This window comes from Vicia villosa, linkage group LG4 (genome assembly GCF_029867415.1).
Source record: "Vicia villosa cultivar HV-30 ecotype Madison, WI linkage group LG4, Vvil1.0, whole genome shotgun sequence".
Lineage (NCBI taxonomy): Eukaryota > Viridiplantae > Streptophyta > Magnoliopsida > Fabales > Fabaceae > Vicia > Vicia villosa.
The window spans coordinates 7,848,914-7,873,209 of record NC_081183.1 but is presented as its reverse complement, the minus strand read 5'-3'; the positions used below and the strand labels follow the sequence as shown (position 1 = coordinate 7,873,209).

Sequence of the window (24,296 nt, the reverse complement as noted above, 5' to 3'; positions counted from 1 at the left end):
AAGGCAAGGGAATCCCATATCTCCCTACCTCATCGCCATGCTCATGGAATATCTTCATAGGAAGCTTCACCAAATGCAGACTAATCCTGGATTTAGGCACCATTCAAAATGTGAGAAAATCCAATTGACCAATCTTATGTATGTTGATGATGTTCTTTTTTCTCTAGAGGGGACCACAGTTCAGTTAAGCTCATCCTCAAGACTTTCCACAACTTTTTGAGCTCCACTGGTGTGAAGATTAACAATTCAAAGAGTAAGATTTACTTTGGTTTTGTAGCTCCTGATATTAAGAATGATATTTTGGAGTTCCTTCAAAGAGGGTACTCTTCCTTTTAGATACCTTGGAGTTCCCCTAACTTCTAAAAAACTGGTTGTTAGTCATTATTTGGTCTTAATTGATAAGATTGTGTCAAGAATCAGTCATTGGTCCTCTAAGCTATTAAGTTATACAGGTAGGCTCCTTCTTATTAAAAGTATTTCCTTTTCAGTGGCTAATTACTGGATATTATGTTTCCCTTTTCCCAAAACTGTTATTAGGAAGATTGACTTTATTTGTAGATAATTTCTTTGGACCAGTAAGGACTACAGCAGCAGGAAAAGTCTAGTTGCTTGGACTGATGTGTGTAAACCTCTAAAGCAAGGTGGGCTTGGAATCATTAATCTTCTTATTTGGAACAAGTGTACCATGATCAAGCTGTTGTGGAACATTTGTAATAAAACTGACAGCCTTTGGGTTAGATGGATTAATGCTTACTATCTTAATAGGAAGAACATTTGGGATATGCAAATCACTCCTAGTTGCACTTGGATCATGAGGGCAATATTGAAACAAAGGGGATTCAGTCAAGATAACCAAGCTTTGTGGAATGACATGTCTATGAGGAAGAAGTTCCTCTGCAGTGATGTGTATAAAGCTATTCTTATCTCCCCTACTGTTCCTTGGAGTCAATTAATTCTTTCTAACCCTGCTACTCCAAGAGCTACTTTTATCTTATGGCTGCTCTGCCATTTGAAGCTTGCAACCAAGAATAGGTTGTTCAGATTTGGTATGATTCATGATAGTAAATGCGTTTTCTACAACAAGGAAGAAACTATTCAACATCTTTTCTTTGAATGTGAGGAGTTGAAGAGTATGTGGATTTATGTCTTAAATTGGATTTAAATTCAGCATACTCCATGGAGTTGGAATGAGGATTTAAACTGGATCTATAGCAAGGGAAAAGGGAAAGGTTGGAGAGCCAAAATTTTCAGAATTGCGCTTGCTGAAACCTTAAATGGGGTATGGGCTTATCGAAATGGAATTTGTTTTGATAAGAAGGTTGATAGAGACAAGATTATTGATAGCATCATTGATAGAATAGTTTATAGAAGTTGGGGATGAAGAGACCTTAGAAGCCTTATTGCTAGTTTCATGACTGCTTAATTCTTGGCCCTTTTGGTTTCTTTGTCTGTTTTGTTAGCTGGATCAGTTAAGATCGCTTTGTAATCCTTGTTTTTTTGGAATCAATAAAGTATTTTTTTCAGATTTTTTTAATTAATACAATTAATTATATTATTAATTGTATTGATTCACCTTGATTTTAATTTTTTAATAATTATTGAGTTTTTTCAGATTGCATATCCGAAAAATTCCAAGACCAAAAACTGGAATATTTCAGATATGCATCTCCAAAGACATCCATTTCTCAAAAAAATGGTGTTTTCGGAAGTGCATCTCCAAAATCACATTTTTTTTCAAAAAATTAAGTTATTTTCGGAAGTGCACATCTGAAACCACCTTTTTTTTATTAAAAGGTGACTTTGGAAATGCACTTCCGTAAACACAGGGCATTTTTGGAATTTTGAAATATATTATTCAATTCCAAATCTATTCAGCAACAACAAATCCTTTTATTCAGAATCAATTAAATTCAACAGAAAGAAGGTATATCTGTATCATTGTCACCTTTGTCATCCATCATTTAAGGTCATAAAACAATTATTTTCTTATTTATTTAAAAGTATAGCTGTGGAGAGTCTTTGTTGTGAGGTGTGTCAATTTGCTAAACACAAGCGTGTCTTTTTTCCGGTCAGTAATAAAATGAGTACTTTTCCATTTTACTTAATTCATATTGATGTTTGGGGTTCGTTGAATGTTCCACATATATTAGGTGGTCATTGATTTGTAACATTTATTGATGATTGAAGTCGGGTTACTTGGGTCTACTTGTTAAAACAAAATCTAAAGTTTGTTATGTGTTTCTTTACTTTTCTTTCTCTATGGTCAAAAATCATTTTGGTATGAGTATTAAGAGAATTAGGTCTGATAATGCCACTTTAACCACAGTCTTAATTCTTTCTGTAAAAAAGAAGGTCTTATTCATGAGTCTTCTTGTGTTAAAACTCTCAACAAAATAGGATTGCTGAGAGAAGGAATGGGCACTTTTTATACCAAACACGTGCTATGATATTCCAAAATAAAGTCCCTAAGAAATATTGGCCTGAAGCTGTCTTAACTGCATCGATCTCATTCATCATTTACTCTCTAATCCTCATTCTATCATAATGTGTCTACTTCAAGTAATTTGACCCCTAGAATATTTGGGTGTATGTCGTTTTTCCTTATTCATAGTGATGGTATAGGGAAACTTGATCCCAGAGCGTTAAAATGTGTCTTTATAAGATACAGTTCTACCCAAAAGGGTTACAAATATTATCATCCACCATCTCATAAATTCTTTGTCTCTCGAGATGTCCCTTCCATGAACAAGAAAGTTACGTCCTTCAAACTCATCTTCAGGGGGAGAATATAAGTAAGGAAGAGGAGCCTTCTCTACTTCCTGACCTTACTTTATGAAAACACCATTGTTTTCTTTACTCTAAAGTCATTTATAATTTCATCTATTTCAGTCTTTCGCCATTTATTTTCCTTTACTTTCAGTCACTTTCCTTTACCTTGTTGTTGAATCCTTTACTTTTTTGCACTTTACAATATTTATAAACCTTTTTAGATTCAACTTTACATATCTTCTCAATTCTTAGATAATACTTAGTTTCTTTTATAGAAGGCTTTTGTTCTTACATGAATGAGAAACATGACCACTTATGAAATAAACATAGAGAATACTAAAATTTTGAGACACATGTCCTAGGATCAATCTAGTCGATCCTGTAAGTTACCAAGTTAAACAATTTAGAAGACTAGCAATTGTTTATCAGAAATCACTGGTAAACACATAGCCCATAATCTAGTACAACATGATAGAACCAAACATATTGAAGTTGGCAAACACTTCATCAAAGAAAAGTTAGATAGTGGTCTTATTTGCACTCCATATGTTTCTTCTTAGGATAACATTGCAGATCTTCTAACTAAGGAGCTGAACATCAATAACTTTGAAAAGATTGTTTTCAAGATGAGAATGATAGATATTCATTCACCAACTTGAGGGGGAATGTTGTAAATAAGTTATTTTTATTATTATTAGTAGTAATTTATATTCGGGCTTTTAGTCCATTAGTCAGACCCAATAGATTAGAATAGTCTTATATAAAGAGATTAGTGCTTATAATTTTAAGATACTTGAAAATATTATTCAATTCCAAACATAATCATATAACTTCATCCCACTAAAAATGATCCTAAATTGTACACCTATAACTTCTTTCTACTCAATTTTTTTATTCATTTCCTCAATAAATTAAATTAATTATTATTAAACCCATATTTCTTTAATTAATAAAATAATTTTTAATTAATTAATAATAAGTTCATATAAATCCACCACTTCAAGTAATTTCACTAATTAATTACTATTAAATCCACTATTTCTTCAATTAATTAATTAATAATAGGTTCATATAAATCGACCACTTCAAGTAATCCCACTTAACTTCTCCATTTTTTTTGGCTTTAAACCACCGGTTTAGTCCGGTTCGGGGAGAGTTCTGGTATCAAGTGGTTTCATCCCCCTCCCGATCGCAGTTGCGGGGGATCGAAACCGTGGTCAGCGTCAATCACCACTGTACCAACTAACGATCGGTAACTTCTCCATTTTTTACCAATTAATTAAATAAAATTATTAATAATTAATAAATTAGTATTAAACCCACCATTTCTATAATTAATTAAATAATTTTTAATTAATTAATAATAAATTTATATAAACCCATTACTTCAAGTAATCCCACATAACTTCAATTAATCCATTATCATTCTCATTTTTTCAATCTACTTAGTTTTCACAACCTCTTCCCAAATGGTATAAAAGCACCTCTTCATAACCTTTTTCCAAAATTATATAAATTCACCTCTCCAATTTAGAAAAATAACCGCTTATAGCTCTTTAATTTTTTTCTGGTAACTCTCGGTTATTGTTTTTTCATTGCAAATATTATAGACAGAATTAGCCATGAATCTAACTCTATTTGCAATTGTTCCTGAGCTTTTATGTTTTAATTTATGATTTTGAGTTAAAAAACCACCAGGGTTAATTTTGTTGAGGTCATGATTGTGTTTTTTGGTTGTAAAATTATATGTCCAATTTTTTTTACGCATACTTTTCATTAATGTTGAGCTAATAGCTTCTTCACCTTTGAAAATATCACTTCACCATCGCGGTGCGTTTGTTTGACGAGAGTTTGTGTAGGGATAATTTGTTTATTCCTTCAGATTAGATGCTCATATATGCAAAAAATAAGAGTGTAGTTGCAACAGAAACAAATTCAAAGGCAAATCAAAAGGTTAATTAGATCACACAACTTGTATTTATAAGTGCTGCAATGATAGATTGAATAGGCACTCTTCTAAGAAGTTGTATAATACATCAATCCAGGAAGTTGTTACACTTAAGGACTATCTACATATTCTTAATTCTAGCAACAACCTTAGTCATAAAAGCTCCTCAAAAAGTCTAAATTATTGCTTGTACCAATTCACTGATCTAACATCACGCGACAGTTTTTTTATGACAAGCATGAGCAGACAAATTAACAGTCAGTTTTGCTTCAAGGAGTCACTTTAATTAGTACTAGATTCAAAGAGAATAACAGAAGTTCCAAAATTAGAACAAGAACAAAAATTGTACCAAGTATTATGCTTAGGAGAAAATTATTTAAAAACCATTGTAGAACAGCACCTACCAGAAATCGTAAAACTAATGATGAGTTTGAGAAACAGATAGAATAGAATTCTCAGTATTACGACAGCCATCTGTATACAAGAAGTTTGTTTAATTTCCACTACGGGGATATTCTTGTAGCATCTGCTGATGATACTCTGAAATAAGAAATTATTAGCAAGCAGCACAGGAGAAGACAATAAATTGCAGCAACTTATTGAAATGTTTGATCATACCTATTGAAAGTAAGGAATATGAATCCTACTTAACTGTACAAGTGCTAAGTTATCTTTCAGATATGACAAACACATACATTGATAATTTTAGTATTATACGCTGAGCAATATATCTATCTATATTCATAAAATTTCAAAGCAAAACCAATCACTAGTAAACCTTAAATAATGACACTATTAAACCAAATCCAGGCATACCATTAGTTTCAGAAACAGGCCAGGGATTCATCCATACATCCAACTGTGATCATAATTGGCAAGAATGGTATAACAGTAATTGTATGACTTACTGAATATTAAAAGACTAATATAAATAATTTGAACGTAACCATGTGTGTTGGTGTCAGACACTAGACACACCTTTGATTAGAGGTTCCAGTGATCCGGATAACTTGATGGCTGTTTTAAAATTCAAAATAACAAAAGCATCTCCCCTAGTTTTACTGTTGTAGTAGACCTTTAGCAATCATTTCACGAAGAAGTTTCACCGCCTTATCATTCTTTCCATTTTCAAACAAAGCACGAACGAGAATTTCGTAAGTTACAACATCAGGTGTGCAATTGTTGTCTTCCATTAGCGACATTAAGGAAAATGCTTCATCAAACAAGCGCTCTTTACATAGTCCATTAACCATCACAGTATACATTTTAGCCTCTAAATGATAGCCCTTAATCAGAAGCTCGTGAAAAACCTTCTGTGCATCCTTAAGTCTTCCATTTTTGCATAGTCCATCAACAAGTATAGTGTATGTATACATGCTCGGAAGAATCCCTTGGTCTTTGATCTTCTTTAATAATGCAATTGCCTCGTCAACCTTATGGTCTTTGCACAAAGCATCCAGTAAAGAATTATAAGTGATCACATTAGCAGGTTGGCCTCTGTCATGCATCTCATCTATGAGATCCCAAACATCAGAGATTCTCCCTGATTTACAAAGTCCATCAATAAGGGAATTGTATGTTATAGTATCCGGAGCCATGTTTTTCAAATGCATTTCTTTGAAGAGATTCACAGCTTCATCCACCATTCTACTCTTACATAATCCATCTATCATGACAGTGTAACTTTGAGTATTAGGTTCCACTCCTCTTCGAACAAAAGAGTTGAATATGTGTCTAGCCGTGTTCACTTCTTTAACCAAGAAATATCCATCCATCAAAGAATTATAAGTAATAACATTAGGTTTTACGCCTTGTTTAATCATAACAGCCACCACACTTCTGTTTTTTTCCACCTCTCCTTCCTTACAAAAACCATCAATAAGTGTATTAAAAGTACAAACATTAGGGCTAATATTTTTCAAGGACATTTCATTTAACAAACCAACTGCTTCTTTCAATTGACCGACAATGCAAAGGGTATTCACTAAAGTATTATAAGTGATAACATTAGGAGAAATTCCTTTGACAATCATTTCAAAATATAAATCAAAAGCATCATTCACAAGTTTATCCTTTCCGAAACTATCAATGATTGTGTTGTACATTATCACATTATGTTTAACAGACGACCCTTCAATCTTCTTAAGAATCTGCAGAGCAGCTTTTGTTTCTCCTATTTGACATAACCCTTTAATCAACGTCCCGTAACTAACTTGATCAAGTCGAAACCCCTTCGCTATAATGTTGTCGTGAAAGTGAAGTGCTTCATTAATCTTGCCGCTGTTACAGAGACCTCTGATAAGTGTATTAATAGTTATTGTATCAGGGTGATAACCTAGCTTGAGGATGTTGGCGAATACAGAAAATGCAAAATTGAGTTGATGAAGGTGGCAGTAACAGTTAATCAAGATGCTCAAATTAACAATGTCGGTTGGAATTCGTCGAAGTTGCAATTGTTGAAAAAGGGAAATAGCAGTTGAGTAATGTTTGATTTTAACAAGGGAACCCAATATCTTGTTGAATTCAAAGATGGGTGGGTTAGGGTTCATATAGAGGATGCGATTGAATGAGGAAACAGCATCGTCAACAGAAACAAGATTGTGATTGTGAGAGAAGAATCGAACAAGAAACAAATTGGCAGAAGGAAGAGAGAGAGCGTACCTTGACCTCAACAATGACATTGCTTCTTCAACTTGGGAGAGAGGCAAAGAGGGGACTAAATTTCGTGCCTTAAAATGCGACACCAAGTTACTCCTATTTCTAGAGACAAAAATAGCCAAATTATGAAGTACTATGTGGATTGGCATAACTTAATTGACATAACTTATTTAGGTAGAATGCCTCGTTAGTTCAACTTAATTGACAGGTGTGTAAAATATTAGAGACAATGTATATCCACAACACACTTTTAAAGATTATGGAGGAGCAAAAATGGAACAATTTAAAATGTAGACAAAAGAGAAACTAAGGCTTCTTATCGTGATATATGTCTACTTAGTAAATGGTGAGTTGCTCATTAAGATTTGGGGCAGTCTGATATGAGACAACATCAATAATAAATAATGTGGTTTTATGTATTGTGCAGGTAACTAATTTGTTTGTGGTTTTGATAATGATATAAGGAATTGATCTTAGCAGTAGCCGGTAACACGTCGTGGACCGGGACAATCAACGGGAGAGGGGTGTATCTTCAGACACTCTTAAGCTCAAGTAAGAACGAGTGAAGAGGTAGAAACAGGATTTGAGAATAGAACTAGAAAAAGTTTCTAGTGTCTCCTGGTAGACCGTTTCACAAGGGTCTGAATACGCACAAGCTCATTGTTGGAGGTATTGTATACCACATCTAGGAGACGAATTTTGCAGGTGACAATTCTGCTTGTGCTCAGGCTGAGCATCTAGGTCTGCTCGCGAGTTATATCTCTGCTCGTGCATTCGCCTCAAACAATTCTCCGAGGATGTGCTCGTGAGAAAATACGAAAGTTTGTCGTTTGTGATCGACTATGGGTACCCGACATTTAGGAAGATGGAGAATTGATAGGACTTGAAGAGACAATGATTCGTCCCTTCAAGACAATGTCACAGCTATTAAATGCGTCATAATTAGACCTAGGCGTATGAGTAATTATGAGTCATAACGACGACACGCTACCCCAAGCGGTGTCACGTTTTCCCGCGCAGGAATTTTGACCTATAAATAAGACAAGGGGGAAGGCAATTGCTCATTTTGCTTTCCCCTTCACTCCGTTTTGCCTTAGAGTGCTAAGTCTCTTCTTGCTTCCTGTTTATTGTTGTTGTCGTGAACTCACCTTTGATCCTTCATTTCTTCCCTAATCAAGTAAGTTCTCTTATGATTCTGAATTGTTTTTCTCTTTTTGCATTTATTTTTTTCTCCGGCTAGTATTGCATGGCGGAGTGACTGAGTAAAGTCATATAATGCCCCGAATACTTAGATAGTTATCAGCAATAGCTATGGGGGCTCGGAAAGGGCTATCTATGGACAGACTCATATAATACCCCAACTCATCCATATGATTGTATGACTATATTAACAATTGAATTAGATAATCTAATATAATGTAAATATTTTACTATAGGGAAATGATTGTAATACACTCTTCTAAACAATCTTAATGATCGGTTTATAGACATGGTTCAGGCTCCATATCCAACTGGTGTGTGCAATTCTATTGCCATCTTTTGTTGTAGGGATGCAATTTTGGTTCTTGGGGGGTTGGTTTTGCGGCGATCATATTTGTTATGATTTTGATTATGATCTCATTCCCTTTAATAACCTATTTTCCCTTTATTTTTACTTCATTTCATGTAGGTTATCATCATTATCATTGTATATATCAGAATTCTACTTGCTAATGTTATCATTTCTATCACTATGCTATCGCAATAGTTTATAGATCCTTTGTGACTCTTTAATTATTTTGTTGCTAAAACTGTTAATTACTGTTCTTATGTATTGCTTTTTGTAGGAGCGATTTCTACAATTATGCGAGAAACATGTAATGCTTGAAGTGCAATATTAAACAGCATAAAGAACAACCAAACAATGAGGATGAAGAGCATATTTGGAGGAGACGAAACTGATTAAAAAATACCACCAGGCTTAATTTTGTTGAGGTCATGATTGTGTTTTTTGATTGTAAAATTATTTGTTACAGATGCATCTTGTGTCCAATTTTCTTTCTCATACTTTTCTTTAATGCTAAGCTAATAGCTTCTTCACCTTTGAAAATATCACTTAACCGTTGCGGTGTGTGTTTGTTTGTGAGAGTTTGTGAAGGGATAATTTGTTTATTCATTCAGATTACACGCTCATATATATATATATATATATATATATATATATATATATATATATATATATATATATATATATATATATATATATATATATATATATATATATATATATATATATATATATATATATATATATATATATATATATGCTAAAAAAGTGTCATAAGATTGCATCCATATATGGTTAATTAGATCACACAACTTGTATTTATAATTGTTGCAATGATACATTGAATAAGCACTCTTCTAAAAAGTTGTATAATACATCAATCCAGGAAGTTGTTACACTTGAGGAGTATCTACATATTATGAATTCTAGCAACAACCTTTGTCATAAATGCTCCTCAAAAAGTCTAAATTGTTGCTTGTACCAATTCACTGATCAACATCAACCGCACAGCTTAATAAGATAACACAAAACTACAACCTGAAATGCCAATCATGCAACAGTTTTGAAGAAATCACATTTTTTTTATAACAAGCATGCACAGACAAATCATTAGCTTCTAGGAGTCACTTTAATAAGTACAAGACTCGTAAACAGAATAATAGAATAAGTTCCAAAATTAGAACAAGAACTAAAGTTGTACCAAGTATTTTTCTTAGGCGATAAATTATTTAAAAACCATTGTAGAACAGCACTACCAGAAGTCATAAAACTAATTTGAGTTTGAGATATAGATAGAATGGAATTCAGTATTACTGCATCCATACCATGTATACATGAAGCTTGTTTATTTCAAAGCAAATCTACCTATACTCATAAAATTTCAAAGCAAAACCTATCACTAGTAAACCTTAAATAATGATACTGTTAAACCAAATACAGGCATACCAATAGTTTCAGAAACAGGCCAAGGATTCATTCATACATCCAACAAGCAACTGTGATCATAATTGGCAAGAATGGTATAACACTAATTGTCTGACTTACTGAATATTAATAGACTAATATAAATAATTTGAATGTAACCACGTGTGTTGGTGTCAGACACTGGACACGCCTTTGATTAGAGGTTCCGGTGATTTGGAGAATTTGATGGCTGTTTTAAAATTCAAAATAACAAAAACATCTCCCCTAGTTTTAATGTTGTAGTAGACCTTTAGCAATCATTTCATGAAGAAGTTTCACCGCCTTATCATTATTTCCATTTTCAAACAAAGCACGAACAAGAATTTCGTAAGTTACAAAATCAGGTGTGCAATTGTTGTCTTCCATTAGCGACATTAAGGAAAATGCTTCATCAAACAAGCGCTCTTTACAGAGTCCATTAACCATCACAGTATACATTTTAGCATCTAAATGATAGCCCTTAATCAGAAGCTCGTGAAAAACCTTCCCTGCATCCTTAAGTCTTCCATTTTTGCATAGTCCATCAACAAGTACAGTGTATGTATACTTGTCCAGATGAATCCCTTGGTTTTTGATCTTTGTTAATAATGCAATTGCCTCGTCAACCTTATGGTTTTTGCACAAAGCATCCAGTAAAGAATTATAAGTGATCACATTAGCAGGTTGGCCTCTGTCATGCATCTCATCTATGAGATCCCAAACATCAGAGATTCTCCTCGATTTACAAATTCCATCAATAAGGGAACTGTATGTTACAGTGTTAGGAGCCATGTTTTTCAAATGCATTTCTTTGAAGAGATTCACAGCTTCATCCACCATTCTACTCTTACATAATCCATCTATCATGACAGTGTAACTATGAGTATTTGGTTCCACTCCTCTTCGAACAAAAGAGTTGAATATGTGTTTAGCCTTGTTCACCTTTTTAACCAAGAAGTATCCATCCATCAAAGTAGTACAAGTAATAACATTAGGTTTCACGCCTTGTTTTATCATAACAGCCAACACACTTCTAGCTTTTTCCACCTCCCCTTCCTTACAAAAACCATTGATCAATGTACTGAAAGTACGAACATTGGGGCTGATATTTTTCAACGACATTTCATTTAACAAACCAATTGCTTCTTTCAATTGACCGACAATGCAAAGGCTATTCATTAAAGTACTATAAGTGATAACATCAGGAGAGATTCCTTTGACAATCATTTCAGAATATAAATCAAAAGCATCATTCACAAGTTTATCCTTTCCGAAACTATCAATGATTGTGTTGTACATTATCACGTTAGGCTTAACCGACGACCCTTCAATCTTTTTAAGAACTTGCAAAGCAGCTTTTGTTTCTCCTATTTTACATAAACCGTCGATCAACGTCCCATAACTAACATGATCAAGTTGAAACCCGTTGGCTATAACATCGTCGTGAAAGTGAAGTGCTTGGTTAATCTTGCCACTGTTACAGAGACCTCTGATAAGTGTATTAATAGTTATTGTATCAGGGTGATAACCTAGCTTGAGGATGTTGGCGAATACAGAAAATGCAAAATTGAGTTGATGAAGGTGGCAGTAACAGTTAATCAAGATACTCAAATTAACAATGTCAATTGGAATTCGTCGAAGTTGCATTTGTTGAAAAAGGTAAATAGCAGTTGAATAATGTTGGATCTTAACAAGGGAACCTAATATCTTGTTAAATTCAAATACGGGTGGGTTAGGGTTAATGTTGAGCATGCGATTGAATGAGGAAACAGCATCATCAACAGCAACAAGATTGTGATTGTGAGAGAAGAATCGAATAAGAAACAAGTTGGAAAACGAAAGAGAGAGAGCGTACTTTGATCTCAAAAATGACATTGCTTCTTCAAATTGGGAGAATGAGAAGGAAAGGGATTAGCTACCTTTTAAATTTCATGCCTTGTAACTTTTTAAGTATATTTCCCTTAACTTTTCATAAGTATTTTTTAATTATTTACTTTTCTAAAGTTATCTAATAATAAAAGTATTTAATCCTATTCCTAGAGACAAAAATAGCAAAATTATGAAGAACTTTGTGGATTGGCACTAGCTTTTTTTTTTCTTTAAATAAATAAAAGATATTAGGCTTAATTGCAATTTTGGTCCCTCTATTTTTTTTTTTTAGTTTTAGTCCCCCTATTTTAAAATCCGGAATTTTAGTCCCTATATTTTTGTTTTTTGAGGATTTTGGTCCCCCAGCAAATTCGAAGGCAATTTTAAATGAAATGACGCTCACATTGATGATGTGTCAGTGCTAGTTCAGCAGTGAACTGTTTAAAAATTTTAATTTTTATTTAAGATTTATGTTGAACAAGCCATCAATGTGAGTTCCAATTATTTAAGATTTATGTTGAACAAGCCATCAATGTGAGTTCCATTTTATTAAAAATTGACTTCGAATTTGTTGGGGGACCAAAATCCTAGAAAAACTAAAAAATAAAGGGACTAAAATTTCGTATTTTAAAATAGGGGGACCAAAATTTTAAAAAAAATGATAATAGGGGGGGCCAAAATTGCAATTAAGCCAAGATATTATTAATAACAATTTATGCCAATGGTCTTCTTTATTCAACTTAATTGATAGGTGTGTACAATATTGGACATAATGTATATTCACAATAAATTTATAGAGATTATGGAGGAGCATACATGGAGCAATTGGAAATAACGTAGACAAAAAGAGAAACTAAGAATTTTTATCGTTATATATATCTACTTAGTACATGGTCAATTGCTTATTAAAAATTGAGGTAGTCTGATATGAGACAACATCAATAATAAATGTGGTTTTATGTATTGTGCCCATAACTAATTTGTTTGTGCTTTTGATAATAATATTAAGAATTGATCTTACCAGTATCAGAATGTTCCGGCCGACAATACGTCGTGGACGGGGACAATCAATGAAGGAGGTGGTGTACACTCTGACAAGCTGATGGGCCTTTCTTGGTTGGGCTATTATTAAAGCCTAATTCAGTCAGCCAAAAGTGAAAGACTTGTGAAGTATAATTTAAAGTGTTAGATTGCTTGCAACTACTTTGCCTTGCCTTGACTTTTTGGGGCTTTCTTCTACTGAAGTATCTTTCTACTTCTCATTGCTATCTGTTTTTCATCTTGTTCTTTTGCTTGCATATCAACTGGGTAGTGCGAATTTTGCACTACGACTCTGATAAGTCTAGAATTCTTTCATTATTGCAATAGCTATGGGGTTCCTTACAGTTTCACCAGTTATTAAACTCCTCGTCAAATTCATTCATATGAATATATGATTATATATTGACAATTGATGGAAATACATATATGATAATCTAATCTAGTGTAAATATTCTACTATAGGGAAATGCTTGTAATACACTTTTTAAAACAATCTTAACTATCGGTTTATAGACATGGTTCAGGCTTCATATCCAACTATTGTGTACAATTCTATTGCCATCTTTTGGTGTAGGGTGATGCAATTTTGGCTCTTGGGGGTTGGTTCTGTGGTTATCATCATTATCATCGTATATATCAGGATTCTACTTGCTAATGTTATCACTTCTACCACTATGTTATCGCGTTAGTTTATAGATCATTTGTGACTCTTTAATGTTAAAACTGATAATTTTACGGTATGAGCTATTGGTTTGGTTTTTCCAAATGAAATTTGGCTGTCAAAACTAAAATAGTGTAAGATAGCACCATGATAAAAATTAACACTTAATTCAAGGTAGTTGTTAAAATTTTGTTGAAACTTTTAACAACTTAATAATACTTGGTTTTAAAAGTAGAGTTTTTTTGGTCAAGTTTGATAGTTTTTAAGTGTCTTATGAGTTAGAGGTATGTGAGTATTGAGAGATTCAACACAAGCTTAGATTGTTCACATGGTCAATTTGTTTATTCCTAAGTATGTACTGTATCTTATTTTTTTGAAAGAGCAAAAAGAGAGTTATATAAAACGGTATCATGAATGTCTAAAAAGTAATACATAACATAATTGTTCCTCTTGATATAAAATGGAAAAAAAAAACAAAAGAACACCCTAACTATCAACAAAACAGACAAAATAAACCTACATAAACCAGCATCTATCTGGCTAACAAAACCATGACCACCTAGACCAGCAACTATACAGACACTTCAACTTGGCTACAATGTAGTACTAGTAGTCCACTAACAGAAATACAGATCACCACTGTTGAATAGTTTCGTGGCGCTGCCGAAGAGATAAAAGCCGCCAAAACCAGCAATCTTGACACCGAAACAGAACTGCAAACAACCAAAGCTCAACAAATTTCTATAAACACATTGTTGGATTACTAGAACCATACAATTCGGTGAGATGAATCGACACAGGAATCTGTAGCCATGACAAGTCCGAGTGTAACGACAATTCCAAGCTGCTACCTCAACACCACCGAATCAGCCGAGACGACCTATCAAACTGAAAAATAAGATTGCAGCCAGCAATAGAAACAGAAAGTTCCGACGAGATCAAATATGTGTTTGTGGTCTATTGAGAAGCAAAACAATTATAAGCCTGATTTTAAATCAATATGTGTTTGTGGTCAATCTTACTCTCAAAACATTAAATCAATATACTTCATTGCATGATTTTAAAGCCTGTATGTAACAAGGTTACTTGTAGTTCTAAATGCCTAACTTTTGGCTTTAAACGATAAGGAGAGGAAGACCGCAGTAGAAAGGCAGGAATTGCAAGAGTAGAAATACAATGGTTGACGACATGAACAAGGAAAGGAAGGTCGGGGTAGAAAAGAAGTGGTTGCCGAAGACGGAAAGGTGGCAACAGTCGGGGAAGAAAAATTCACAACAAAAGGGTTAGAACTTAGAAGGCTGGTTATTTTGTCCTTTATCTGTTTTAATTTTCTCTAGTGAAAAACAAGATACATGGCATCATCAAACCTAAATAATTCATCCTACGGTCCAAAACAAGCAAAAGTTACTCTAACGTTCTCGCGCGAACGTTAGAGAATCCGGATCCTGGAGATTGGAGTTGTCCAAAGTAAGCCCGGTGATTTTCTTCCTCTACCCACGCTCATTGCAATAAAAAAAAGTTTCTTTCCATTTTATGTATTGCTTTTTGTAGGTGTGAACACGAAATGCTTGAAGTCCACTGAGACATTGAAATGCAAATTATGGTTAATTAGATCACACAACTTGTATTTATAATTGTTGCAATGATACATTGAATAAGCACTAATCTAAAAAGTTGTATAATACATCAATCCAAGAAGTTGTTACACTTGAGGAGTATCTACATATTCTTAATTCTAGCAACAACCTTTGTCATAAAAGCTCCTCAAAAAGTCTAAATTATTGCTTGTACCAATTCACTGATCAACATCAACCACACCACATAGTAAGATAACACAAAACTACAACCTGAAATGCCAATCATGCAGCAGTTTTGAAGAACTCACATTTTTTTAACAAGCATGCAGAGAGAGATTAACAATCAGTTGCTTCTAGGAATCACTTTAATTAGTACAAGGCCCATAAACAAAAATTGAGAAAAAAGTTGAAATTTTAATAGTATGAAAGATAAGATTCAACACTCATTGAAGTATGGCTAATAGAGGCACTAGTTCTGTAATCTGTACATGAATTTGCACAGAAAATATCCTAGAGTGGCCACAAGGTCAGTATGCCATTTTCTAAATCACCGCAACATAACAAATGATTTACGAAAGAATGCCAAGACATGCACTTATACCAAAAGTAAATTTTCTAATGACAGAAGTTATAGTTGTAAATATCAAAGCATTACGCAAATGCTAGGAGATAAAGTTGGAACACACTATTAAGTGTTTAAAAATCGAAATAGAATTAGAATAACAGAAGAAGTTCCAAAATTAGAACAAGAACTAAAACTGTACCGAGTATTTGGCTTAGGAGATAAGTTATTTTAAAACCATTGTAGAACAGCACTACCAGAAATCATAAAACTAATTTGAGTTTGAGAAATGGATAGAATTGAATTCTCGGTATTACTACATTAATACCATGTACTATACATAAAGCATTACTACCAAGTACTTTCTAATCCTTTCATTGAATCTATATGATTAGGATTAATAAATATTTACAAAAGGACAAAGGAGAAAGAGTGAAGCAAGACAAGCCTGAAATAAAAATAATTTATTATAACAAATCATCATGCAGATCTAAAAACACAAGACAGTTAGACCTTTGAAATAGGAAAACAAGAAGCCTATTATCAATTAGTTTATATCATTAGTCATTAGATAAAGATTTATACACCATATGTTAGGCCCTTAAATAATTGTCAAGACACATACATAATTTTAATATTAGAGACTGAGAAAGTAGACTGATATCTTTCTATACTTATAAAATTTCAAAGCAAAACCTATCACTAGTAAACCTTAAATAAGGATACTGTTAAACCAAATACAGGCATACCATTAGATTCAGAAACAGCCCAAGGATTCATTCATACATCCAACAAGCAACTGTGATCATAATTGGCAAGAATGGTATAACAGTAATTGTCTAATGTACTGAATATTAAAAGACTAATATAAATAATTTGAATGTAACCACGTGTGTTGGTGTTAGACACTAGACACGCCTTTGATTAGAGGTTCCGGTGATCTGGAGAATTTGATGGCTGTTTTAAAATTCAAAATAACAAAAACATCTCCCCTAGTTTTAATGTTGTAGTAGACCTTTAGCAATCATTTCATGAAGAACTTTCACCGCCTTATCATTCTTTCCATTTTCAAACAAAGCACGAACAAGAATTTCGTAAGTTACAAAATTAGGTGTGCAATTGTTGTCTTCCATTAGCGACATTAAGGAAAATGCTTCATCAAACAAGCGCTCTTTACAGAGTCCATTAACCATCACAGTATACATTTTAGTATCTAAATGATAGCCCTTAATCAAAAGATTGCGAAAAACCTTATGTGCATCCTTAAGTCTTCCATTTTTGCATAGTCCATCAACAAGTATAGTGTATGTATACATGCTTGGAAGAATCCCTTGGTCTTTGATCTTCTTTAATAATGCAATTGCCTCTTCAACCTTATGGTTTTTGCACAAAGCATCCAATAAAGAATTATAAGTGATCACATTAGCAGGTTGGCCTCTGTCATGCATCTCATCTATGAGATCCCAAACATCAGAGATTCTCCCCGATTTACAAAGTCCGTCAATAAGGGAATTGTATGTTATAGTGTTAGGAGCCATGTTTTTCAAATGCATTTCTTTGAAGAGATTCACAGCTTCATTCACCATTCTACTCTTACATAAACCATCTATCATAACATTGTAGCTTTGAATATTAGGTTTCACTCCTCTTCGAACAAAAGAGTTGAATGCGTGTTTAGCCTTGTTCACTTCTTTAACCAAGAAATATCCATCCATCAAAGAATTATAAGTAATAACATCAGGTTTCACGCCTTGTTTTATCATAACAGCCAACACACTTCTAGCTTTTTCCACCTCTCCTTCCTTACAAAAACCATCAATCAATGTATTGAAAGTCCTAACATCTGGGCTAATATTTTTCAACGACATTTCATTTAACAAAGCAACTGCTTCTTTCAATTGACCGACAATACAAAGGCTATTCACTAAAGTACTATAAGTGATAATATCAGGAGAAATTCCTTTGACAATCATTTCAGAATATAAATCAAAAGCATCTTTGACAAGTTTATCCTTTCCGAAACTATCAATGATTGTGTTGTACATTACCACGTCAGGCTTAACTAAGGACCCTTCAATCTTTTTAAGAACCTGCAAAGCAACTTTTGTTTCTCCTATTTTACATAAACCACCGATCAACGTCCCATAGCTAAAATGATCAAGTTGAAACCCGTTCGCTCTAACGTCATCGTGAAAGTGAAGTGCTTCTTTAATTTTTCCAATGTTACAGAGACCTCTGATAAGTGTATTAATTGTTATAGTATTTGGATGATAACCTAGCTTGAGAATGTTGGCGAATACAGAAAATGCAAAATTGAGTTGATGAAGGTGGCAGTAACAGTTAATCAAGATGCTCAAATTAACAATGTCGGTTGGAATTCGATAAAGTTCCATTTGTTGAAAAAGGGAAATAGCAGTTTTGTAATGTTTGATCTTAACAAGAGAACCTAAAATCTTACCGAATTTGAAGATGGGAGGGGTAGGGTTTGTTTTGAGCATGCGGTTGAATGAGGAAACAGCATCATCAACAGTAACAAGATTGTGATTGTGAGAGAAGAATCGAACAAGAAACAAGTTGGAAGAAGGAAGAGTGAGAACGTACCTTGATCTCAACAATGACATTCTTCTTCAAATTGGGAGAATGAGAAGTAAAGGGATTAGCTACCTTTTAAATTTCATGCCTTTGTAACTTTTCATAAGTATTTTTTAATTATTTAGTTTTCTAAAGTTATCTAATAATAAAAGTATTTAATCCTATTCCTAGAGACAAAAATAGCAAAATTATGAAGAACTTTGTGGATTGGCACTAGCTTTTTATTTTCTTTAAATAAATAACAGATATTATTAATAACAATTTAGGCCAAATGTCATGATAATTCAACTTAATCGATAGGTGTGTAAAATATTGGACATAATGTATATTCACAACAAACTTACAGAGATTATGGAGGAGAATACATGGAACAATTGGAAATAACATAGACAAAAAGAGAAATTAAGACTTTTTATCGTTATATATGTCTACTTAGTACATGGTGAGTTGCTTACTAAAAATTGGGGCAGCCTGATATGAGACAACATCAATAATAAATATGTTTTTATGTATTATGCAGATAACTAATTTGTTTGTGCTTTTGATAATGATATTAAGAATTGATCTTACCAGTATCAGAATGTTTCGGCCAACAACACGTCGTGGACCGAGACAATCAACGAAGGAGGTGGTGTACACTCCGAAGTTAAGTAAAAACGAGTAATGTGGTAGAAATAGGATTAGAAAATAGAATTAGAATACCTGACAAGCAGAGGGGCCTTTCTTGGTTAGGTTATTATTAAAGCCTAATTCAGTCAGCCAAAAGTGGAAGACTTGTGAAGTACGTTTAAAGTGTTAGATTGCTTGCAACTACTTTGCCTTGCCCTGACTTTTTGGGGCTTTCTTCTACTAAAGTATCTTTCTACTTCTCATTGCTATCTATTTTTCATCTTGTTCTTTTGCTTGTGTATCAACTGGGTAGTGCAAAGCCTGTTACGGGAGCAGAGTATTAATTTGACAAAGCCTGTTACTAATGATGAAGTGTTTAATGCTCTCAAAGGGATATATGACACTTCTGCCCCGGGGTTAGATGGCTACACAGCTAAATTTTTCTAGAGCGGCTGGGATATCTTTAAATATGATCGGATAGCTACCATCCACGAATTTTTTGAAAAAGATAAATTGTACAAGGCATTCAACTGTACTATGGTGACTATTGTTCCTAAAACTCAGTCTGCTAAATGTATTAAAGATTTCAGGCCCATATTTGCTTGCACTACTGTCTATAAAATTATCTCTCGTATCCTTACAGCCAGACTAAGTAATGTCATTGCTAGCATTGTCATCCCTAGTCAAGCTGCCTTTATTCCTGGACAGCAGATTCTCAGTCACATCCTCTTGGCCTATGAATTAATCAAAGGTTATTCTGGAAATGGAGGCCCTCCTATATGTATGATCCAAGTTGATATGCAAAAAGCTTATGACATGATAGATTGGATGGCTCTATAAACTATTATGCAAGAGATGGGGCTTCCTTCTAAATTCATTAATTGGATTCTAGTGACACCAACTTCTGTTTCATACAGGTTTAGTATCAATGATTCTCTATCCCAGCTGCTCTTAGCCAAAAGAGGCAGAAGGCAAGGGAATCCCATATCTCCCTACCTCATCGCCATGCTCATGGAATATCTTCATAGGAAGCTTCACCAAATGCAGACTAATCCTGGATTTAGGCACCATTCAAAATGTGAGAAAATCCAATTGACCAATCTTATGTATGTTGATGATGTTCTTTTTTCTCTAGAGGGGACCACAGTTCAGTTAAGCTCATCCTCAAGACTTTCCACAACTTTTTGAGCTCCACTGGTGTGAAGATTAACAATTCAAAGAGTAAGATTTACTTTGGTTTTGTAGCTCCTGATATTAAGAATGATATTTTGGAGTTCCTTCAAAGAGGGTACTCTTCCTTTTAGATACCTTGGAGTTCCCCTAACTTCTAAAAAACTGGTTGTTAGTCATTATTTGGTCTTAATTGATAAGATTGTGTCAAGAATCAGTCATTGGTCCTCTAAGCTATTAAGTTATACAGGTAGGCTCCTTCTTATTAAAAGTATTTCCTTTTCAGTGGCTAATTACTGGATATTATGTTTCCCTTTTCCCAAAACTGTTATTAGGAAGATTGACTTTATTTGTAGATAATTTCTTTGGACCAGTAAGGACTACAGCAGCAGGAAAAGTCTAGTTGCTTGGACTGATGTGTGTAAACCTCTAAAGCAAGGTGGGCTTGGAATCATTAATCTTCTTATTTGGAACAAGTGTACCATGATCAAGCTGTTGTGGAACATTTGTAATAAAACTGACAGCCTTTGGGTTAGATGGATTAATGCTTACTATCTTAATAGGAAGAACATTTGGGATATGCAAATCACTCCTAGTTGCACTTGGATCATGAGGGCAATATTGAAACAAAGGGGATTCAGTCAAGATAACCAAGCTTTGTGGAATGACATGTCTATGAGGAAGAAGTTCCTCTGCAGTGATGTGTATAAAGCTATTCTTATCTCCCCTACTGTTCCTTGGAGTCAATTAATTCTTTCTAACCCTGCTACTCCAAGAGCTACTTTTATCTTATGGCTGCTCTGCCATTTGAAGCTTGCAACCAAGAATAGGTTGTTCAGATTTGGTATGATTCATGATAGTAAATGCGTTTTCTACAACAAGGAAGAAACTATTCAACATCTTTTCTTTGAATGTGAGGAGTTGAAGAGTATGTGGATTTATGTCTTAAATTGGATTTAAATTCAGCATACTCCATGGAGTTGGAATGAGGATTTAAACTGGATCTATAGCAAGGGAAAAGGGAAAGGTTGGAGAGCCAAAATTTTCAGAATTGCGCTTGCTGAAACCTTAAATGGGGTATGGGCTTATCGAAATGGAATTTGTTTTGATAAGAAGGTTGATAGAGACAAGATTATTGATAGCATCATTGATAGAATAGTTTATAGAAGTTGGGGATGAAGAGACCTTAGAAGCCTTATTGCTAGTTTCATGACTGCTTAATTCTTGGCCCTTTTGGTTTCTTTGTCTGTTTTGTTAGCTGGATCAGTTAAGATCGCTTTGTAATCCTTGTTTTTTTGGAATCAATAAAGTATTTTTTTCAGATTTTTTTAATTAATACAATTAATTATATTATTAATTGTATTGATTCACCTTGATTTTAATTTTTTAATAATTATTGAGTTTTTTCAGATTGCATATCCGAAAAATTCCAAGACCAAAAACTGGAATATTTCAGATATGCATCTCCAAAGACATCCATTTCTCAAAAAAATGGTGTTTTCGGAAGTGCATCTCCAAAATCACATTTTTTTTCAAAAAATTAAGTTATTTTCGGAAGTGCACATCTGAAACCACCTTTTTTTTATTAAAAGGTGACTTTGGAAATGCACTTCCGTAAACACAGGGCATTTTTGGAATTTTGAAATATATTATTCAATTCCAAATCTATTCAGCAACAACAAATCCTTTTATTCAGAATCAATTAAATTCAACAGAAAGAAGGTATATCTGTATCATTGTCACCTTTGTCATCCATCATTTAAGGTCATAAAACAATTATTTTCTTATTTATTTAAAAGTATAGCTGTGGAGAGTCTTTGTTGTGAGGTGTGTCAATTTGCTAAACACAAGCGTGTCTTTTTTCCGGTCAGTAATAAAATGAGTACTTTTCCATTTTACTTAATTCATATTGATGTTTGGGGTTCGTTGAATGTTCCACATATATTAGGTGCTCATTGATTTGTAACATTTATTGATGATTGAAGTCGGGTTACTTGGGTCTACTTGTTAAAACAAAATCTAAAGTTTGTTATGTGTTTCTTTACTTTTCTTTCTCTATGGTCAAGAATCATTTTGGTGTGAGTATTAAGAGAATTAGGTCTGATAATGCCACTTTAACCACAGTCTTAATTCTTTCTGTAAAAAAGAAGGTCTTATTCATGAGTCTTCTTGTGTTAAAACTCTCAACAAAATAGGATTGCTGAGAGAAGGAATGGGCACTTTTTATACCAAACACGTGCTATGATATTCCAAAATAAAGTCCCTAAGAAATATTGGCCTGAAGCTGTCTTAACTGCATCGATCTCATTCATCATTTACTCTCTAATCCTCATTCTATCATAATGTGTCTACTTCAAGTAATTTGACCCCTAGAATATTTGGGTGTATGTCGTTTTTCCTTATTCATAGTGATGGTATAGGGAAACTTGATCCCAGAGCGTTAAAATGTGTCTTTATAAGATACAGTTCTACCCAAAAGGGTTACAAATATTATCATCCACCATCTCATAAATTCTTTGTCTCTCGAGATGTCCCTTCCATGAACAAGAAAGTTACGTCCTTCAAACTCATCTTCAGGGGGAGAATATAAGTAAGGAAGAGGAGCCTTCTCTACTTCCTGACCTTACTTTATGAAAACACCATTGTTTTCTTTACTCTAAAGTCATTTATAATTTCATCTATTTCAGTCTTTCGCCATTTATTTTCCTTTACTTTCAGTCACTTTCCTTTACCTTGTTGTTGAATCCTTTACTTTTTTGCACTTTACAATATTTATAAACCTTTTTAGATTCAACTTTACATATCTTCTCAATTCTTAGATAATACTTAGTTTCTTTTATAGAAGGCTTTTGTTCTTACATGAATGAGAAACATGACCACTTATGAAATAAACATAGAGAATACTAAAATTTTGAGACACATGTCCTAGGATCAATCTAGTCGATCCTGTAAGTTACCAAGTTAAACAATTTAGAAGACTAGCAATTGTTTATCAGAAATCACTGGTAAACACATAGCCCATAATCTAGTACAACATGATAGAACCAAACATATTGAAGTTGGCAAACACTTCATCAAAGAAAAGTTAGATAGTGGTCTTATTTGCACTCCATATGTTTCTTCTTAGGATAACATTGCAGATCTTCTAACTAAGGAGCTGAACATCAATAACTTTGAAAAGATTGTTTTCAAGATGAGAATGATAGATATTCATTCACCAACTTGAGGGGGAATGTTGTAAATAAGTTATTTTTATTATTATTAGTAGTAATTTATATTCGGGCTTTTAGTCCATTAGTCAGACCCAATAGATTAGAATAGTCTTATATAAAGAGATTAGTGCTTATAATTTTAAGATACTTGAAAATATTATTCAATTCCAAACATAATCATATAACTTCATCCCACTAAAAATGATCCTAAATTGTACACCTATAACTTCTTTCTACTCAATTTTTTTATTCATTTCCTCAATAAATTAAATTAATTATTATTAAACCCATATTTCTTTAATTAATAAAATAATTTTTAATTAATTAATAATAAGTTCATATAAATCCACCACTTCAAGTAATTTCACTAATTAATTACTATTAAATCCACTATTTCTTCAATTAATTAATTAATAATAGGTTCATATAAATCGACCACTTCAAGTAATCCCACTTAACTTCTCCATTTTTTTTGGCTTTAAACCACCGGTTTAGTCCGGTTCGGGGAGAGTTCTGGTATCAAGTGGTTTCATCCCCCTCCCGATCGCAGTTGCGGGGGATCGAAACCGTGGTCAGCGTCAATCACCACTGTACCAACTAACGATCGGTAACTTCTCCATTTTTTACCAATTAATTAAA

The 24,296-nt window shown here is 33.5% G+C and overlaps 2 protein-coding genes across 2 annotated transcripts; both read right to left on the bottom strand.

Annotated features, from left to right (window-relative positions):
* Positions 1-5,512: 5,512 nt before the first annotated feature.
* LOC131596747 (pentatricopeptide repeat-containing protein At1g63130, mitochondrial-like) lies at positions 5,513-12,270 on the bottom strand. The gene is made up of 2 exons (XM_058869489.1): positions 10,625-12,270; positions 5,513-7,526 (listed from the first exon to the last, which is right to left on the bottom strand). The coding sequence occupies exons 1-2, from the start codon at positions 12,237-12,239 to the stop codon at positions 5,776-5,778; spliced, it is 3,366 nt and encodes a 1,121-aa protein (XP_058725472.1). The 5' UTR covers positions 12,240-12,270; the 3' UTR covers positions 5,513-5,775.
* A 4,505-nt stretch (positions 12,271-16,775) lies between these two features.
* LOC131594420 (pentatricopeptide repeat-containing protein At1g62930, chloroplastic-like) lies at positions 16,776-18,770 on the bottom strand. The gene has a single exon (XM_058866541.1). It carries the CDS (start codon positions 18,693-18,695, stop codon positions 17,073-17,075), a length of 1,623 nt encoding a protein of 540 aa, XP_058722524.1. The 5' UTR covers positions 18,696-18,770; the 3' UTR covers positions 16,776-17,072.
* Positions 18,771-24,296: the final 5,526 nt, after the last annotated feature.

Coding starts and splice junctions, on each gene's coding strand:
- LOC131596747 (XM_058869489.1), bottom strand. CDS start 12,239: ATGTCATTTTTGAGATCAAAGTACGCTCTCTCTCTTTCGTTTTCCAAC. Junction 7,527..10,624: donor GATTGCTAAAGGTCTACTAC/AACATTAAAACT, acceptor ATGTCAATTAAG/TTATGCCAATCCACATAGTA.
- LOC131594420 (XM_058866541.1), bottom strand. CDS start 18,695: ATGTCATTGTTGAGATCAAGGTACGTTCTCACTCTTCCTTCTTCCAAC.